The sequence below is a fragment of the Tupaia chinensis genome, unplaced genomic scaffold (genome assembly GCF_000334495.1).
Source record: "Tupaia chinensis unplaced genomic scaffold, TupChi_1.0 Scaffold000301_1, whole genome shotgun sequence".
In the NCBI taxonomy this organism is placed as follows: domain Eukaryota; kingdom Metazoa; phylum Chordata; class Mammalia; order Scandentia; family Tupaiidae; genus Tupaia; species Tupaia belangeri.
Genome location: NW_006159791.1, coordinates 634,332 through 653,227, shown reverse-complemented (window position 1 = coordinate 653,227; position 18,896 = coordinate 634,332). Strand labels below are relative to the sequence as shown.

Below are 18,896 nucleotides of genomic sequence, written 5' to 3'. Positions count from 1 at the left end.
AAGTGCCACGTAAAAATCATATGGGCTCCGTATTGCCAGATAGTCTCTCTTTTATTCCCCTAGAGAAGCCAAAAATACAGATTTTTATATGAAATCTACAACTTTTACATATTGGCCACCAGTTTTTTTTTTTAAACACTGCAAGCTGAAGAGGCCAAATGAACTTGGGGAAATTTGGCTCATGTGTGACCAGCCTGCAGCCTCTAGGGTAAGACTGCGCATGCCTTGTCCTTTCTGCCTCAAGGCAACTCCTGGTACGGTCTCTCCCTCCAGAGGCCAGAACCCTGGTGCCTGACCCAAGGAGAAGGCTCTTTCAGAGCTGCGGGGAGATGACCTCGCAGGGCTGTGAGCTAGGGAAATGAGTCTGTCAGCCCCAGCCTTGGAGCTGGGTCCGTGAGAATGGGCCAGATGTTGAAGAACTGACCTCATTAGTGGCAGCTTTGTGGAGCACGGGTCCAGCAAAGAGCAGGTAAACCTGACCATCAGGCTGCCTGAATTTGTCCACCACCCCACCATGGACCAGCCCTAAGATCTGGGTTCACTGGAAGCCTAGAATAGCAATAAACTTTTTTAACATGCCGAGAATGGTTCCTTTGCCTAATTTCTGCATCTTGTCCCTTCATTCTGCATGACAGCATCCAGATCCCCCTCCTCCCTTTTTTTTTTTCCGAGAGGTTTTTGCTATAGAGCATGTGTGCTTGCCAGAAAAACAGAGAGAGACAGAGAGACAGAAAGCGAGAAATCACCCCCCCCCCCAGGGGGGGCTGACCACACCACAATCCTTTCTCCTCCAGTCTCCTCTTGGGATCTTGGGCATGCGCACACACGTGCCCAGCATGGGTTTTAAGCCACTGGGTCCAGGACTCTAACTGTGGTCGACTACATGGGAGTCCAGCGACATAGCCTTTACACCAACTGCCAGTCCCCAGATCCCTCATTTTGTTTTCCAATCCCTGCAGCCTTATTTTCCTCCATTGGAATTCTCAGCCATATTCTCAGTTTTTTAGTTTATATTCTTGAATGGAACCTCATTAACTCAGTCCGGGGTCAAGTGTTCCTTGAGGTCTGTTGAGGGTCGGGGCAAGAAGTTAAAATGGCATCTAAAATCAGGGAGTAAGGTGGACTTTGCTTTTGTTGTAGCGTGCATGTACTTGCCAGAGAGAGACAGAGAGAAAGGGAAAGTGAGCAATTACCCCTCTGGCGGGGGCGGGGGGGTGATCATTTTCACAATCCCTTCTCCTTCAGTCTCCTCTCAGGAGTTTTGGGCATGCATACACATGCACCTGGAATGATTTTCAAGCTGTGGAGTCTGGGACTAGAACCATGGAGTCCACCATATGAGAGCCAATGCCTTACCTCCATGCCACCTGCTGGTCCAAGTGGACTTTTTTTCTTAGAATTACTTAATTTTGTTTATCATAATTATTATTTAAAAAAAAATTGTTACAGGGCAAGCATGCTCACCAGAGAGAGACACAAAGACAGAGAGAGAGTGAGAAAGCAAGTCACCAGTTCCGGGACTTGAACTACAGTTGGCTGTGTGTTAGTCTAGTACCTTAACCACCATGCCACTTGCACTACAGTTGCATGTATCTGCTCATCTGTGCAAAATAAGGAAAGATTAGTCAGAAACTGTTGAGACTAGCTATCTGTGGAAGGTAGGTGGAAACAGTGGATAGAAAGGGGCAGTGATAATGCAAAGGATGAAGGGGGTAGGACACTTTCATGTGTACCATTTTGTGTAACTGACTCTTAGATCCATGGTTATAGTCCTCATACCCCCAAAATAAAGCCAGGATATGGGGAGACTTCAAAAGGGAGCACAAACAATAGGAGATGAACTATTTTAAATAACTGATATAACCAAACTGAAGGGCTAAGGAAGAAAAATAACTAACGTAGGTTACAGAATTTTGTTGGGATACTGTAAAACTAGACATGGAAGAAACTACACAAGCATCGTAGTCTAGTCAATTTGTTTTTCACAGGAGTAGGGATTAGCAAGCTTGAGAGGTATGTTCATATATTAGGACTGAGGAAATAATATTGTGGGTACTAGAGCATGGAAAGTATATTGAAGGAACACGGGACCATCAGGTGGCCTGGCGTGGAGATTAAGGTGGCTGGATCCCACATGGCTGACTGCGCAGTTCAAGTTCTATACCAGTGGCTTGAAAATCATGCCAGGTGTGTGTGCATGTGTGCCCAAAATCCTGACAGGAGAATAGAAGAGGGATTGCAGTGTAGCCATCTGCCCTAATGGAGTGATTTCTCACTCCTCTATCACACCCCCTGGCTAGCACAGGCACCTTATAGAAAAAAAAGTTGGGACCAGCAGGTGGGATGGTGGTTGAGGTGTTGGACTCCCATGTGGTCAACCTGGTGGCTTGCTTTCTGTTTCTCTCCCTCTCTTTGTGTCTCCCTCTGGTGAGGGCACCTGCCCTATAGCAAATTAAATAATAATAAATAAAATTTAATAATGATTGGGGCCAGCAGGTGATGCAGTGGTTGTGGCACTGGATTCCCATATAGTTGACTGTGGTTTGAGTCCTGGACCTAGTAGCTTGAAACTCATGCCTCCTCGTGTGTATACATGTCCAAAATCCCAAGAGGAGAAGGGAAGAGAAGGGATTGCAGCATGGCTATCTCCCTGAGGAGTGATTTCTCACTGTTTCTCTCTCTCTCTCTTCCTGTGTCTCTCCCAAGCGCACACACCCTATAGCAAAAATCTCTCTAAAAGAAAGAAATAATTCTTAAAAAAATAAAGAACACAGGAACCAACCTGAAGGAGCTTTCAAATGGCCAGATCTTGGGCAATTTGAGAAACAAAATAAATAATGATAGTAATGAGTTATAATCTGTTGAATAAAAACACATAATAGAAACCCAGATACAATAGAATCCCAATTAAATGTGGAATTAGGTGACTCACAATTAGGCAAATATCATAGGTGTAACTGTAGATTAGAGACATCTATGGAGGTTGAATTAGTGGATAGAAGTATGATGAAAAATAGGACTTTGTATGGCCTTAAGGTCTCCCAATATACTTGGGGACAGCAGGTGGCACAGCGGTTAAGGTGCTGGACTCCCACGTGTCTGACTGGTTCAAGTCCCAGACCTGAAGGGTTGGTTTCTCATTTTCCCTTTCTGTCTCTGGTCAAATAAAAAAATAATAGTAACAAATAAAATAAAAATAGTCTTAAATAAAACTCACAAGATACTAATTACAAAGGGGAAAGTAGTCATTTATAGTGGAGTAACCTGGCCGACACCACCTTAACTAAGTGGTTGAGTTACCATCACCAGTAATAAGCTACTGGCATCACGTACTGACTGATAAGCACTGGGGGAGAGTATGAAGTTCTTCCTGTGGTATTGTAAAAAACGTGTAATCTCAATCTAATTGTAAGAGGAGACAAACTCACACTGAGAAACATTCTACAAGTAGTTAACTGGCTGGTCCTTTTTCGAAACTCTCAGGGCCATGAACAATAAGGAGAGACTGAGGAACAGCCACAGACGGAAAGAGAAAGACATAATGACAACTACATGAATCGTAAAATCCTAATTTGTATACTAGTTTAAAGAAAGGACCAGAGGTAGGATTTTTCCAATGTTAATTACTTTTTTTTTTATTGCTAGAGGGTGAGTGCATTCCCGAGAGACAGAGAGACAGAGAGTGGGAGAGGGAGAAAGTGATCTCTCAAGGGTCGTGTCACCAATCCCTTCTCCATTTCTCTATCCTGTTGTGATTTGGATCATGCATGCACATGTGCTCAGCATGTTTTTCACTGGAGCCAGGATTGGAGCCATAGCTGGCCAGGGGATCTAGCTCCCCTTAATCTTTAGGACCAAGGGGGCCTGCTTAGTTACTTGGTTTTGATAATTGGACTGTGGTTACGTAACACATTAACACTGGTGTAAACTAGGTGAAGAATACATAGAAACTGGGACCAGCAGTTAGTGTAATGGCTATGTCGCTGAACTCCCATGTAGTCGACTGCGGTTCGAGTCCCGGACCCAGTGGCTTAAACTCACACCAGGCGCGTGTGCCTGCGGGCCCAAGATCCCGAGAGGAGAATGGAGAAGAAGGGATTGCGGTGTGGCCATCCCCCCACTTGGGGGTGATTTCTCCCTTTCTGTCTCTCTGTCTCTGTCTTTCTGGTGCCCTATATCAAAAACCTCTCCAAGAAAAAAAAAAAAAGAATACATAGAAACTTTATCATTGTTGCCAATCATTGTTAAGTCTAAAGTTTTTCAAAATAAAAAGTTGTTAAAACTCATCACTGAGGTTTTTATTTTGAGAAAAGAGAGTAAGGAACCTGCTAATGTGTAACAAGTACAGAAAGAAACAGACGGAAGCCGTAGTACAACTATGATGTACAAAGTAGAAGCTTAAGCAGAGTCTGGGTCAATGGATGAGGGGGAAGAGGAACTTTGCAGAGGAAGGGATGGCTGGGATCTGGAAATGAGGAGGAATTAAGTAGTTGAAGAGAGGGGAGAAGAGTTCCAAATGGCGGCAACAGCATAGACGGAGGCCCTGCTGCAAGGGAAAACAGCACTTTTGGGGAACTAGGTAAAAGCCAAATTTGAAAGTGTTATCACACCAGAGCAATTTTACTTCCGTCTGAGGTTGTCACACCATGGAGAAATTCTATTCCCTCGTCTTTTTTAACTTTTGAACTCACAGTTGCTTAAGGGGATCCTGTGTGATCCTGTGTCAGGGGCAGCCTGGGCATTATTTGTGATAAATCTTGTAGCTCTTTAGAATTCTGCCTTGTTAGTTTTCTTCCCAGGAGCACTGTAGCACATAAACTCCTGCACTTAGGTTACTTACGTCCAAGAGGGTGACTTCTCCAGCCGCCCACACTCAGACTGTGCATTGCTCAGCAATCTCAACCCTCCCATTCCTTTTTCTTTCTTTCAGTGACCTTGTTGAAATCCAAATTCAGCCCAACTTTACACTGATTTACACTATTCCCCAACTTTAGTCTAACTCGATTATATTAAGACACATCACATTTGTCCAATAGAGAAGTGCAATGGGAAATGACTCAGAAGGTCCTAATGGTCACCCGCCCGACCCCACATTCTCTGTTCCCTCTCATATTTCCATTCCAGCTGTCAGTTCCGAGTTTTTGCCAAAGGAACACAGGGCAGCAGAGAATTCAGCCGACGCTGCTGTAACTGTTAGGCCCAGGGTGGGTCCTATCTGTGATCTCGGATGCTGGCTCTAACCGAGTCGTAGCAGCCACGTGGTGGCCTGAGCGCCGTTATCTGGTAGCTCCTCTCCCTTATCTGATTTTGCATGTTGCCCTATTCTGCAAACAGAATAATGGACTAGAATAGAGAAGCCAGAAATAAACTCTACATTATGTGGGCAACTGATTTTGACAAACATGCAGGGGCAAACCAGAGAAGAAAGGATTGCCTTTTCAAGAAATGATGCTGCAAAAATTGGATATCCACTGGGGGAAGAAAAAGAACTTGGATATTTTACACCATATACAAACATGAATATGAAATTCATTTTAAAATCTAAATGTAGAACCTGAAACTATAAGACTTTTGGTAAAAAACAAGGGAAAAGTTTTGTGACCTTGGATTAGGCAGGGATTTCTTAGATACAACAGCAAAAGCATGAGCCAGCCATAGAAGTGCCATGGCTAAAGAGGACTTCCAAATGAAAACTTTTGCTCTTCAAAAGTTGCAATTTAGAGAATGAAAGAGAAAGCCCATCTGGGAGGTCATCTTTGCAAAGCACACATCTAAGGAAAGACTCACTCAGAGTATATAAAGAACTTTCAGGACCCAACAATAGGAAAACGATTTTTCAAAATGGACCAAAGAGGCGCAGTTGTGGTGGCCCAGCGTTAGCGTCCAGCGTTAGCGTCATGCTCTGCAATGCTGGAAGTCATGTGGAAGATCAGAGTTCAGTTCCGGATCGATATATCCATGACAGGTGTACACTTGTGCTCATGAACCTGGCCAGCTGGGAAAGGCGCTGGAGGGAGTGAGGTGTGAGACCTTGTTGAGAGTGCTTGCCTATCTGTCTGCCTCTCTCTTGTATCCTCTGACTGTGAAAGAAAGTAATAAACTTTTCAAAAAATATTTATCTATTAGTTATTATTATTTAAGTTTGCTAAGGGGACATATGCTTACCAGAGAGAGACAGAGAGGGAAAGTGAGAAAGCAAGCTATCAGGTCTGGGACTTGAATGGTGGTCAGCCATGTGAGAGTCCAGTGCCTTAACCACCATACCACCTGCTGGTCCCAGTAAACTTTTCTTTTTTAATATTTTTAAAAAAAATATTTTGTTTTAACTTTATTTATTATTATTATTATTATCAAATTTGACCAGAGAGGGACAGAGAGAGAGAGGAAAGTGAGAAAGGAAGCCATCAGGTCCAGGACCTGAACCACAGTTGGCCTTGTGGGAGTCCAGCACCTTTAACCACCATACCACCTGCTGACCCCAAAACTTTTTTTGAGTCCCGGACCACAGTTTGAGTCTCGGACCCAGTGGCTTAAACTCATGCCGGGCGTGTGTGTGTGCATGCCCAAGATCCCAAGAGGAGTGTGGAGGAGAAGGGATTGCGGCATGGCCATCCCCCCGGGGGGTGATTTCTTGCTTTCTGTCTCTTTGTCTCTCTTTCTGGTGAGCGCACACACCCCATAGCAATAAACTTCTCCCCCTGCCCCCCCCCCCCCAAAAAAAAAGTTAAGTATCATTCCTGGCTTGGTGGTGTAGTTGTTAAACACTGTGCATGTGAAACTGACTGTGGTTTGAATCCTAGCCCTGGTGGCTCAAAAAACATTCTAGGCACATGTGCATGCATGTCTCAATCCTGATTGGATGGCAAAATACAGGAAAAAGGATTGTGGCTTCATCATGTCTCATGGTGAGGGGCTTTCTCTATCTGTGTCTCTCTTTCATATGCCCTCTGACAATTAAAGAAAGGTAAACATATACCTACCAGATTATCCAACTATTGCATTCCAAGATACTTACTTTAAAAATGGAAATATATTCCCTTAAAAAAAACTTGTACACAAATTTCCATAGTAACTACATGTAATAGCAAAGAAGTAGGATATAATCTAAATGTTTGTCAACAGGTGAATGGATTAACAGATTGTGGTATATCCTTATATCCATACAATGGAATACTACGGAGCAATAAACAGAACCAAACTGTTGATACACACAATTGAATGGATGAATCTCAAAATGATTATGCTGAGTGACAGAATACAGACAAAAATTTGTACAAACTATAGAATCCTTCTGTATATATGTCCCAGAAATGCAAACTAATCTGCAATAACAGAAAGCAGATTAATGATGACTTGAGGGTGAGTGGGATAAGGGGCATGAGGAAATTTTTGGAACTGTTGAGTTCAATATCTCCATTGTGGAGATGGCTTCTTCTTTCTTTTCTTTCTTCTTTTTTTCTTTCTTTTCTTTTTTTCTTTCTTTTCTTTCTTTCTTTCTTTCTTTCTTTCTTTCTTTCTTTCTTTCTTTCTTTCTTTCTTCTTTCTTCTTCTTTCTTTTTTTTTTTAAGAGAGATTTTGCTATAGGGTGTGTGTGCTCACTCGAGAGAGAGAAACAGAGAGACAGAAAGTGAAATAGCGCCTCCTCAGGGGGTGTGGCCATACTACAATCCCTTCTCCTCCATTCTCCTCTTGGAATTTTGGGCACACACATACATATGCTCAGTGTGAGTTTGAAGCTGCTGGGTCTGGAACTTGAACTGCAGTTGACCATGTGGATGTCCAGCAACATAACCATTATGACATTTGCTGGTCCTGAGATGATTTCATGAGAGTGTATGAATGGGGGCCAGCAAGTGGTATTGTGGTTAAAACACTGGACTCCCAAATGGTCAACTGCAGTTTGAATCCTGGACCTGGTGGCTTGCTTTCTCACCTTTCCTCTCTCTGTCTCTCTGGCAAGTGCACATGTCCTAAAGCAAATTTTAAAAAATAATAAAGTTAAATAAATAATTCTTTAAAATTTTTTTTTTTTTAGAGAGAGGTTTTTCTACAGGGCACGTATGCTCACTGGAGAGACAGAGAGACTGAAAGCAAGAAATAACTCCCTGGGGGGATGGCCACATTGCAATCTCTTCTCCATTCTCTTCTTGGGATTTTGGGCATGCATGCACATGCACCTGGAGTGAGTTTTAAGTTGCCAGGTCTGGAACTTGAACCATGGTCGACTACGTGGAAGTCTAGTGACAACGATTATGCCGTCTCCTGGTCCTCTAAATACATAATTATTTATTTTTTAAATAATTATTTTATTTAACTTTATTTATTTATTTAAATTTGATCAGAGAGGGACAGAGAAAGAGAGAGAGAAAGTGAGAAAGCAAGTTGCCAGGTCTGGGACCCTAACACCATTGGCTATGTGTGGGAGTCCAGTGCCCTTAACCACCATGCCACCTGCTGGCCCAAATAAATAATTATTTTTTAAAAAATGAAGAGTGTATGAATGTATATCAAAATTAGCAAATGAAACACTGGAAATATGTTCAGTTTATATATCATAAATCAATTATATTTCCATAAAACTGTTAGAACAAAATATAAAGCCTGATTCCATTTTTTAATTAGTCACATGGATCTAGTCAAATCATTTTGAAGACTATTTAGAACATAAAATACAGTAAGAATTTTCTCCAAGGAGTTGAATTTTAAGTAAAATTTTATGTTTGTTTGTTTTGCTTGCTTGCTTGTTGTTGCATTTTGAAAGTATGTTGATTTTATAATTAAGAGACTTCATTTGAGGGGAAAAGTTATTTAACGATGATTCACTTTACTCTAATGAAATAGCATTTTAAAAGCTTTTATTGTTAACTATAACACCCATGTGGAAAAGTACATAGAGCACACATTTACGGTGTAAGGGACATCTATAGAGAACACTACATTTCAAACTCACCTTCTAGTAGATGATTGACATCATGGCTTGAATAAAAAAAATTCAAGCTGGAGTTAAGAGTTTTTGTAATGTAATGTACCATGCATTTACCAATGGTCAGATGTCAAACAACCTCTTGGAGGAGACCTGTGTTAGCTGTGGCATCATAGAGGACAGAAATAGAGAGACATACCATCACTAGATAGGAAACTCTAAGCTAACAATAACAATAAAAAAAAAAAAAGCAAAAAAAACAAGAAAAAAATCAATGTTTTTTTTCTGGACCCAGATCATGAGCCTGGGGAAGTTGAGGCTCTGAGGAATGTGTGGAATCATTATAATGGTGGTAAGGCTGTAGTTTAGAGGCGGGAAGGTTCCTTAACCTTCCTAGAGTTTCTGGCTGAGTCTGAAATAAAAGGGACAAAGAGCGATTAACAGGAGAAAGCATACAAATTTATTTCATCTAAATTTGACATGATATGGAAGCCTCAGAGAGGAAGACCCAAAGACTGAGATTTCTGGTTAGATTTGATGACGAATAGACAGCTCTGTAGCATGAAGGGTATGATCTAATTGTCATAGGCTGGAGGGCTGAGGGGGACTCGCAAGGGCGGTCCGTTCAGATTCTTCTTGGCCTGTGTATCTTTCCTTCCCTCTGGGAACGAGTTAGGACCCATCCGGAATGGGGGTCTTATGACCTACTATCAGACAAGATAGGTCAAAGAATTTATGGCCAGTCCTTACACACAAAGTGGGGGCAGCGTGTGTGTGTGTGTGTGTGGGGGAGGGGCGGCTTTTAGAATATAGTTCTAGGTTTTATGGTTTATTTTGGAAAAGAAGATTTCTTTTTCTTTTCTTTTTTTTTGGGAGAGGTTTTTGCTATAGGGGGCGTGTGCTGGTCCTGGGAAAGAAGATTTCTAATTTATGGACTGCCTTGGGGAAAAGGAATTCTAGTGTCTATGACCCGCCTTGGGAGAGAGAGAAAGGTGGGAAAAGGTCAGATGGGTCTGCTTCTGAGGCCCTTCTGGTTTCCTCCAGTTCTAAGTACTCAATTCAACTAAAAAAATGTGCATTGTAGTGTTATGTTCTGAGTCCTGATGGGGTTATGCATATCACTGAGGTTTTAATGAAAGCTATGGATCCTCCTTCCATAAAATTAACATATACACCTATGTGTTAATCTTGCATACAATTTTAAGAGCCATCCCAAATTCCATGAAGTTAATAAACCCTGTGTTGCAAAAGAACCTCTTACAAAGGGAATGCAAAATGTCTGCTGCTCATAAGATAAAACAGTCTGCCAAGGATCGAATGCTAAATCCTGGCACTAAGGGTTGGACATACCAGGGCCACACAGTGTGTTTTGTTTTGTAGTTTATTTGTTTATTTTATTTTATTTTATTTTATTTATTGTTTTTTAATTTGACCAGAGACAGACAGAGAGAGAGAAAAGGAAAGTGAGAAAGCAAGTTGCCAGGTCCAGGACTCAAACTGTGGCCAGCTATGTGGGAGTCCACACCACCTACCAGCCTCTATTTGTTTACTTCTCCCATAAGCAAGAGAGACAGAGAGAGACAGACAGAGAGAGAACCTCAACAGGGTCTAGTCCATCCACAGCCTCAGCCAGCCCTGGTGGGCACCTGTGTGTCCAGAGTACTCATGGAGATTTCTGGATGTGAACCTGGAACCTCTCCCTGTGTGTCAGCCTCACATTGTACACATCATACCACTGTGCTACTGTCCAGCCCCAAAGTTTTTTTTTTTTTTGAGAGGTTTTTGCTATAGGGCGCGTGCACTTGCCAGACAGACAGAGACATAGAGACAGAAAGAGAGAAATCACTCCCCAGAGGGGATGGTCACGCCGCAATCCCTTCTCCATTCTCCTCTCAGGATCTTGGGCACGCACGCACACGCGCCCGGCGTGAGTTTTAAGCCACCGGGTCCAGGACGCGAACTGCAGTCGACTACGTAAGAGTCCAGCGACATAGCCATTACACTAACTGCTGGTTCCCCAGCCCCCAAAGTTTTGATTGCTATAATTTTTGAAATGAGACAATGTTAGCCCTCCAAATTTATTCTTCATTTGTATTTCCCTATTAATGGTAGAATCAGCTAGTCAATTTACACCAATAAATAAATAAGTAAATAAATTTGGTTAGGATTACATTGAATCTATAGGTGAATTTGGTAAGAACATCTTAACAATAATGCATCTTTTGAACCATGAGCAAGGCGTGTCTCTCCATTTATTTAGGTCTTAATTTCTTTAACGAATACCTTATTATAGTCTTTTGTATATAGGTCTTTCATATCTTTTGACTGATTTATACCCACGTATTAAATATTTTTGATACTATTATAGTAGTAGTAATTTTACACTTTGTTTTCTTTCTTTCTTCCTTCCTTTATTTATTTTATTGTCAGAGTGTGTGTGTGCTTACCAGAAAGGATGGAAGCAGGAGAGAGAGAGAGAGAGAGCACCCCAATGGGGCTTGGTCACACTAAATCTTTTTTCCCCTCCATTTCTCTAACCTACTAGCATTGGGGCATGCATACACATGCACCTGGTATGTTTTTTGAGCCACTGGGGCTAGGATTCAAGCCATGATGAACTATGTGGGATCTGATTTCCTAGGTGCTGGGTTAGACCACTGTGCTACAGGACTGGCCTCAAATTCAATATCTGATTGTTCTCAAGGAGTACATGGAAATGCAATTGGATTTTATATATTGATCTTGTATCCTGAAACTTACGAACTTTGTACTATTACAAAGAATACAAACTCTCCTTTTGAATTAATCTTTCAAACACAAAATCTTCTTAGGATAAATTCTCACAAGTGAAATCCATAGATTTAAGACTTATTACGGGGCCAACAGGTGGCAGGCTACTTAAGGTGTTGGATACTCCCACGTGGCCAACCACTGTTTGAGTCCTGAACCTGGTGGCTTGCTTTCTCCCTTTCCCTCTCTGTCTCTCTGTCTCTCTCTCTCTGTATCTTTCTCTGGTCAAATTAAAATAAATGAATGAAAAAAAAAGAATAAATGAAAAAAATGAATAATTAAAAAAAAACTAACGTATTAGAAAATTGTCCTTGAGAAAGGCCATTAACAATTTACTCCCCTACCTGCAAAGTATCTCTTTCCTAAACTAAATAATGTCTTTTAAAGTGGGTCAATAGTTCGTATTCATGGGACCAGAAGATGGCATAATGGTTACATTGCTGGACTCCCATGTAGACTATCATGGTTCAAGTCCTGGACCTGGTGGCTTAAGACTCACGGTGGGTGTGTATGCGTGTAGGAGAAGGGACTGTCTCCTAGGGGATGATTTCTTGTTTTCTGTCTCTTTGTGTCCCTCTGTCTCTTTGGAGAGTGCACATGCCCTATAGCAAAAGTCTCTCTTAAAACATTAATAAATTAAAAAATAATCCTTACTCATGATGAAATCCTTTTCCCCATAGAAGGTACTTGTCTTCATCAGCCTAAATTAGCTCTAAGTGACTTTAAGACATTAGAGCAGGAAAAGAAAAAAATCAGGTGATCACCTTCTAGGTAGGGAAGTCACACCATTGAGGTATTAGCAGAATTGCACCTTTGCTGAAAGATGAAAGGTCTCTAAGAAATATATTTTTATCTCTAAGAAATATATTTTTATTTCTTAATCTATTCATATCTCCAAGGCAACAGAGTCACTAGCTAATGGGAAACCTATTGATTTTCATCACGTGGTTGGAGAATAATTTTTTTTTTTGAGTTTTTTTTTTCCCCCTTTTTTGCTGTAGGGCATGTATGCTTGCTAGGAGAGAGACAGAGAGACAGAAAGTGAGAAATCACCCCCTGGGGGGATGGCCACGCCGCAATCCCTTCTCCTCCATTCCCCTCTCTGGATCTTGGGCACGCATGCACACGCGCCGGCGTGAGTTTAAGTCACCGGGTCCAGGATCCTAACCGCGGTCGACTACATGGGAGTCCAGCGACATAGCCATTATGCCAACTGCTGGTCTCTGGTTGGAGAATAAATTAATGTCCTTTTTTCACTTTCAGAATGTCACAGAGTCCTTATGTTCCCCCCTTCATTTCATAGACAAGACAATGAAGACTGAAAGACAAGGAGGAACTTGTCTAAGGTCCCACTGAAAACCAGGGGCAGAGCTAGTAGTTGGACAAAATTACCATTAGGTTCCATCTTGTTCTGTTTCTCTCACCTAGAATATCTAAGCTGAGTGTTGGCTCTGCAGGGTGGTAGTGGGGGGAGCTAGATCCCATATGGCCAACTGTGCAGTCTGATGCCAGCCCCAGTGACTTAGAAAACATGCCAACTGTGGTGTGTGTGTGTGTGTGTGTGTGTGTCACCAAAACTGACAGGATGGAGAAATGGAGGGGAAGGGATGGTGATATGACCACATCCCATTGAGGGGCGCTTTCTTCCTCTTCCTTTCTCTCTCTGTGTCTCTGTCTCCCTCTGGTCAGTGCATGCAGCCTCTGACCTTAAGCAAACAGACAAAAACTAAATAGATAAATCCCTTCCCCCACTATATACTTCAAAAAATCTGATGCTTCAAGGACAGTTAACTGTAAGCTAGATAAAACAATTTCTTTTGCATTTATACTTGGGCTCTGTTTTCAGGGATATTGGAGTAAATGCATTCCTTTTCCATGAAATGAAGCTGATAATACAAGTAGTGGCTTGTGATTTTGGTTCAGAGGTACAAAAGAGCACCAGAGAAAACCAAAATCAGAAGGTGTAGCCGGAGAGGCATCAGTACTAAATTGTTCCATCTACATTTCTCTTGGAAAACTTAAAAAACAAAATAAAACAAAAACAAAAACAAAAAACACAAACAACTAAAAATAAACAAAAAGCAAACAAACAAAACCCCCCTAAAACTACTAATAAATATGGAAATGGTGGGGTTTGACAAATGCATATTGTATTCAGGTAGAAGTCAAATTGGAGATGAGAAAGAAAGAGCTATTAGAATAAAAATGATTAATTATGCATAGACAGCTGTGGAGTTGGCCATGGAATGGTTGCTGTGTTGGGCCAACTCACAGAGGGCTTGGTATGTACCAAATATACACCCCAAAAAGCCCAGAATGCTAATCATGATGTCCTTTGCAATGGTGACAGAGCTCATGCCCTCGGAGTAAAAGGTGGTAATCTCTAGCAGGGGTGGGATGATGAGGGCCAGGGCGCTGCTGCTCACGGAGCCCACCAGGGAGATGACCAGGTCCAGGCGGGGGATGAGGATGGCTGAGATACCTGCAGGAAGAGGAGAGATTTAGAATCACTTATGGTTTCTGCAAGAAGGGCACTCAAAAACAAGCTATTGCTTTGGAGCCCTAGAATTGCACAGTGCCTGAGGGACTGCTTTGGAGAGACTGGAGGAAACCCACTGCAGACTTGAGCAGTCACTCAGGCACCGCAGCTCTGGACTCTCACCCCTCTTTGGCATAAGAGGTCCTGAGTTAGACCACTGTGCTATGGAGCTGGCCTCAAATTCAATATCTGATTGTTCTCAAGGAGTACATGTAAATGCAATTGGATTTTATATTTTGATCTTGCATCCTGAAACTTTACAAACTTTGTACTATTACAAACAATACAAACTCTTAACCACTAACCAGGATGTTCTTGCTTATATTTTACCCAGTGGATTTTTCATGTATAATATTTTTTTGGAAGGGCTCCTTTACCACTCATCTGTTACAGCCTTCTTATTATGGAATGGGAAAATCTAGGGCTCTAGAAAAAACAGGACTTGCCTCGTGTCCTGAGATGAAAATCCATTAGGAAGCCCAATCTAAGATCATTCCTACCCTACTGCTTCTCATGTATGTGGAAGAACTTGACACACAGTAGGTATTTAACAAAGGCTTGACTTACCCACTGAATCAAATTTCCTACTGTCTACATGATTTAGCGACTGTCTAGAGGAAAGGATGAATGAAAAGTATAAGTCTTGAGGGCAGGCACTGTCTTCCTTGTTCTTTATTATCGTGTCCTCAGTGCCTGACCAACGTCAGGTATGTAATAGGTGCTCAAAAAAATGATTGTTGAGGGGCTGGCAGGTGGCGTGGTGGTTGGGGGCACTGGACTCCCACATGGCTGACCATGGTTCAATTCCCAGACCTGGCAGCTTCCTTTCTCGCTTTCTCTCTCTCTCTGTGTGTCTTGTTCTGGTCAAATTGAAAATAACAATAATGATAAATAAAATAAATGAAATAATGTTTTTAAAAAAAGATTGTTGAATGAATAAGGGGTAACAGAATTGATGAATGAACAGAGGAGAGGAAATGCTCTTTGTCAGCAGACACCAGAAGCAGGATATGCCATGAGGTCAGCTGTCTCTAGCCATCCTTTTCCTGGTCCTAAGTGGCCTGACCTACTGAGTCTTTCTCGTCAGTGTAAACCCTTCTTATTAGGAATGGTCTCAAACAGATGCTTACTTCCAACTACTGCCTGGGAGCTCTTCCTAACGCCTCAAACCAAGCAGCTGCATTATCTCCACTCTTAGAGCTCCACTTATTCGAAGTGCATTATCTGATAGGATGTTCTGCGGAATGGCTGGAGGAGCTACCTGGTTGCCCCTGCCCTGTACCTAAACTTGATTCCCTCGACTTTCAACATTGACTCCCCCGAGCCTTCAAGACCACATTTGCTCGCTCCCTCCTTCTACAATAATCCCACCGGTGTTCAAGGACAGATGTGGAAACTTCCTGAACCTTGGCTTTATCAGGCACAACGTCCCTAGTTCTTTCACCCATTTGTTAGGGGGCATCTTTTCAGATTGTCTTTCTCTGGACATGCTCAAGAATTTTCCAGCCTTGTTCAGGATGCTTCCCGAACACCTACAACAGCACCTAATGCAGAACAAGTGCATGAAGGCGTGAACAGAAGGCAGCGTGAAGAAAGGGAGGGGGAGAAGAGAAAAGATGATCCCCAAAAGATGGTCCTGGAGACTTGAAAAAACTCAGCCCCTTGGGATTTTTTCCTATGGTTAAACACCACTTTCTGACAGCGGACTTAACTGTCATTTATGATAGAAAGAAATAAGGCACAATGAAAAACAGGCATTTGGTGCTAAACAACCTGTGTTCATGTCCCAGCTCTGTCACTTTAGCATGACTTGAGCATGTTCATTTCTCTGGACCACAGTTCCCTCGGTTGGTAATATTACATTGCTAGGTGTCATGACAGTGCTAGGCCGTCATGAGTATAGATCATTATTGGGTCATCGGGAGAGTCATGATGCATTTTTGGGTAGGAAAACAGAAAAATAGGTCATGACTTTCCTGACAGCCTAATAGATGATGTCAGTGTGGTGCTGATTTATAGCAGGCAGATGGAGGCGGTGGAGTGCATGGTACTTCTCTCTCCCATAAGCCAGCCAGCACGCACTTTCTATGTGGGCAGTAATGTTTACCACGTGGTAGTTGGTGTTAAGCCCAGTGTTCAGGTGGAAAAGTGGATGTCGAGGAAAGTTGTCCTAGGTCACAAAGAAGGCAGAGTCAGTGATGGGAGGGTGGCAACAGGGTGGCTCCCTGTCACAGATTTTAGCAGAGGGTCCTTGTATTCTACTCACAGGTCAGACAGACCAAGGCTGTGCGGATTTGGGTAGGAAAACAGAAAAATAGGTCATGACTTTCCTGACAGCCTAATAGATGATGTCAGTGTGGTGCTGATTTATAGCAGGCAGATGGAGGCGGTGGAGTGCATGGTACTTCTCTCTCCCATAAGCCAGCCAGCACGCACTTTCTATGTGGGCAGTAATGTTTACCACGTGGTAGTTGGTGTTAAGCCCAGTGTTCAGGTGGAAAAGTGGATGTCGAGGAAAGTTGTCCTAGGTCACAAAGAAGGCAGAGTCAGTGATGGGAGGGTGGCAACAGGGTGGCTCCCTGTCACAGATTTTAGCAGAGGGTCCTTGTATTCTACTCACAGGTCAGACAGACCAAGGCTGTGCGGACAGACAGGTCGACAAACAGTGCCCAGCTCTCTGCCACCTGGGAGATGGCGAACGGGATGATGATCTCGGCCGAGATGTGGAACTGGAGGGCATAAGTGAAGAAGATGCCGATGGAGTACATCAGCTTGACTGACTGGTACAGCCTGCAGACAGAGCCACAGGATGCGAAATGGGCCGCGGCTCCTGGGAAGGGCCATTCAGAACTCAGTCCCTGCTCAGAAGCTGGTACTTGAGTTACGGAACTGGCTCATGTCCACTGACTCAGGCCAGCTTATTAAAAGTGCACATTTCTGGAGAGTCAGAATCCAGAAACCCGTGACTCAGGAGTCTATGTTTTCTTCTTTAAAAAATGTTTAAAGCTCGTATCTGCATTGAGTAAAATTCACAGCACAAAAGTCATAGAGTGAAAAGCATCCTTCCCACCCTTGACTCCTCCTGGTCTCCAGTTCCTTCTTCCATAGACAACCACTCAGAAATAACCTGTGTAAATATAAGCTCATACTGCATGAAGGCAGACACACACGCACGCACGCACGCATGCACGCACACACGCATGCATGGTAGCATTGCTCTATACACTGTCTTTTTCCACATTGAATATTTCTTAAAGGGTTCCCTTTCAGTACATCTATATCTGGCTCTTCTATTTAACAGCTGCTTAGTGTTGCAATTGCATAGATAAACTGTAATCTTTTAAACCAGTCACTAATCAATGGATATTTAGATTATGCCTAGTTTTTTTTCCAAGTAACCAATGTTGCAAAAAATATCTTGTACATATATCTATGCATATATAGTTTACAACCTGGGAATAAAGGTGCTGGGCAAAAGTATATGTAACTTAAAATAAAAAAAATATTATTTAATTTTATTTACTATCATTACTATCTTTTAATTTGCTACTGGGCATGTGCACTCACAGAGAGAGAGGGAAAGTGAGAAAGTGAGCCACCAGGTCTGCAACTTGAATTGCAGTCGGCCATGTGGGAGTCTAGCACCTTAACCATCATGCCATCTGCTGGCCTTGAGTTAAAATGTTGGTAGCAGGGCCAGCAGATGGCGTAATGGTTATGTTGCTGGACTCCCAGATAGTCAACTGCGCTTTGAGTCCTGGACCTGGAGACTTAAAACTCATGTTGGGCACATGTGCATGTGTACCCAAGATCCCAAGAGGAGAGAATAGAGGAGAAGAGATTGTGGTGTGGCCATCCCCCCGGGGTGGTGATGTCTCACTTTCTGTCTCTCTGTCTCTCCAGCAAGCACATGTGCCCTACAACAGCAACAAAATCTCTCGCTCTAAAAAAATTTCTTTTTGGTAGCTATTGACGTATGGCACATTTGCTGTCCTAATGTATAAAAGTCTCTATTTTTCTGCATTCTTGCCCAGACAGTGTGTGAACCCATGCTACTCTTTATAGTTTTTTTTAATTACCAGAAGGTACATGTTTTTGCCAGAGAGAGAGGTAAAGGAGGAAAACACTCTCCCATGAAGTATAATCATGCCACGATCCCTTTTCTTCCGTTTCTCCGTCCTGCCAGTGTCTTGGACACACATGCACATGCACTTGGCATAATTTTCAAGCAGCCACGTGAAGTGCCCTTTCATCTTACTCACAGGTCAGGCAGGGTTTGAACCACGGCTGACCGTATGGGATCTGGCTCCCTATGCTCAGCACTTAACAAATGAGCTATGGGGCTGACCCTAACGGGCATTTCTATTATCTTTTTGAGCATCTTTTCAAACATAAAGTGACCATTTAAAAATTTGCCCATGGGGACCAGCAGATGGTGTAATAGCTACTGGATTTCCATGTAGTCAATCCCAGTTTGAGTCCTGGAACTGGTGGCTTAAACTCACGCCGGACACGTGTATGTGTGTGCCCAAGATCCTGAGAGGAGAATGGAGGAGAAGGGATTGCAGTGGGGCCATCCCCCCTGGGAGGTGATTTCTCACTTTCTGTCTCTCTGTCTCTCTGTCTTTCTGGTGAGCGCACACG

General features: G+C 42.7%; 1 protein-coding gene across 1 annotated transcript in view; it reads right to left on the bottom strand.

Moving 5' to 3' along the window:
- Window positions 1-13,847: 13,847 nt before the first annotated feature.
- The window catches only part of SLC36A3 (solute carrier family 36 member 3), a 26,262-nt gene continuing 21,213 nt past the window's right edge, over window positions 13,848-18,896 (bottom strand). Inside the window, 2 exon segments of the mRNA XM_006150831.1 lie at window positions 13,848-14,195; window positions 16,873-17,042. Coding sequence (XP_006150893.1) covers window positions 13,927-14,195; window positions 16,873-17,042 — 439 coding nt within the window. The 3' untranslated portion in view covers window positions 13,848-13,926.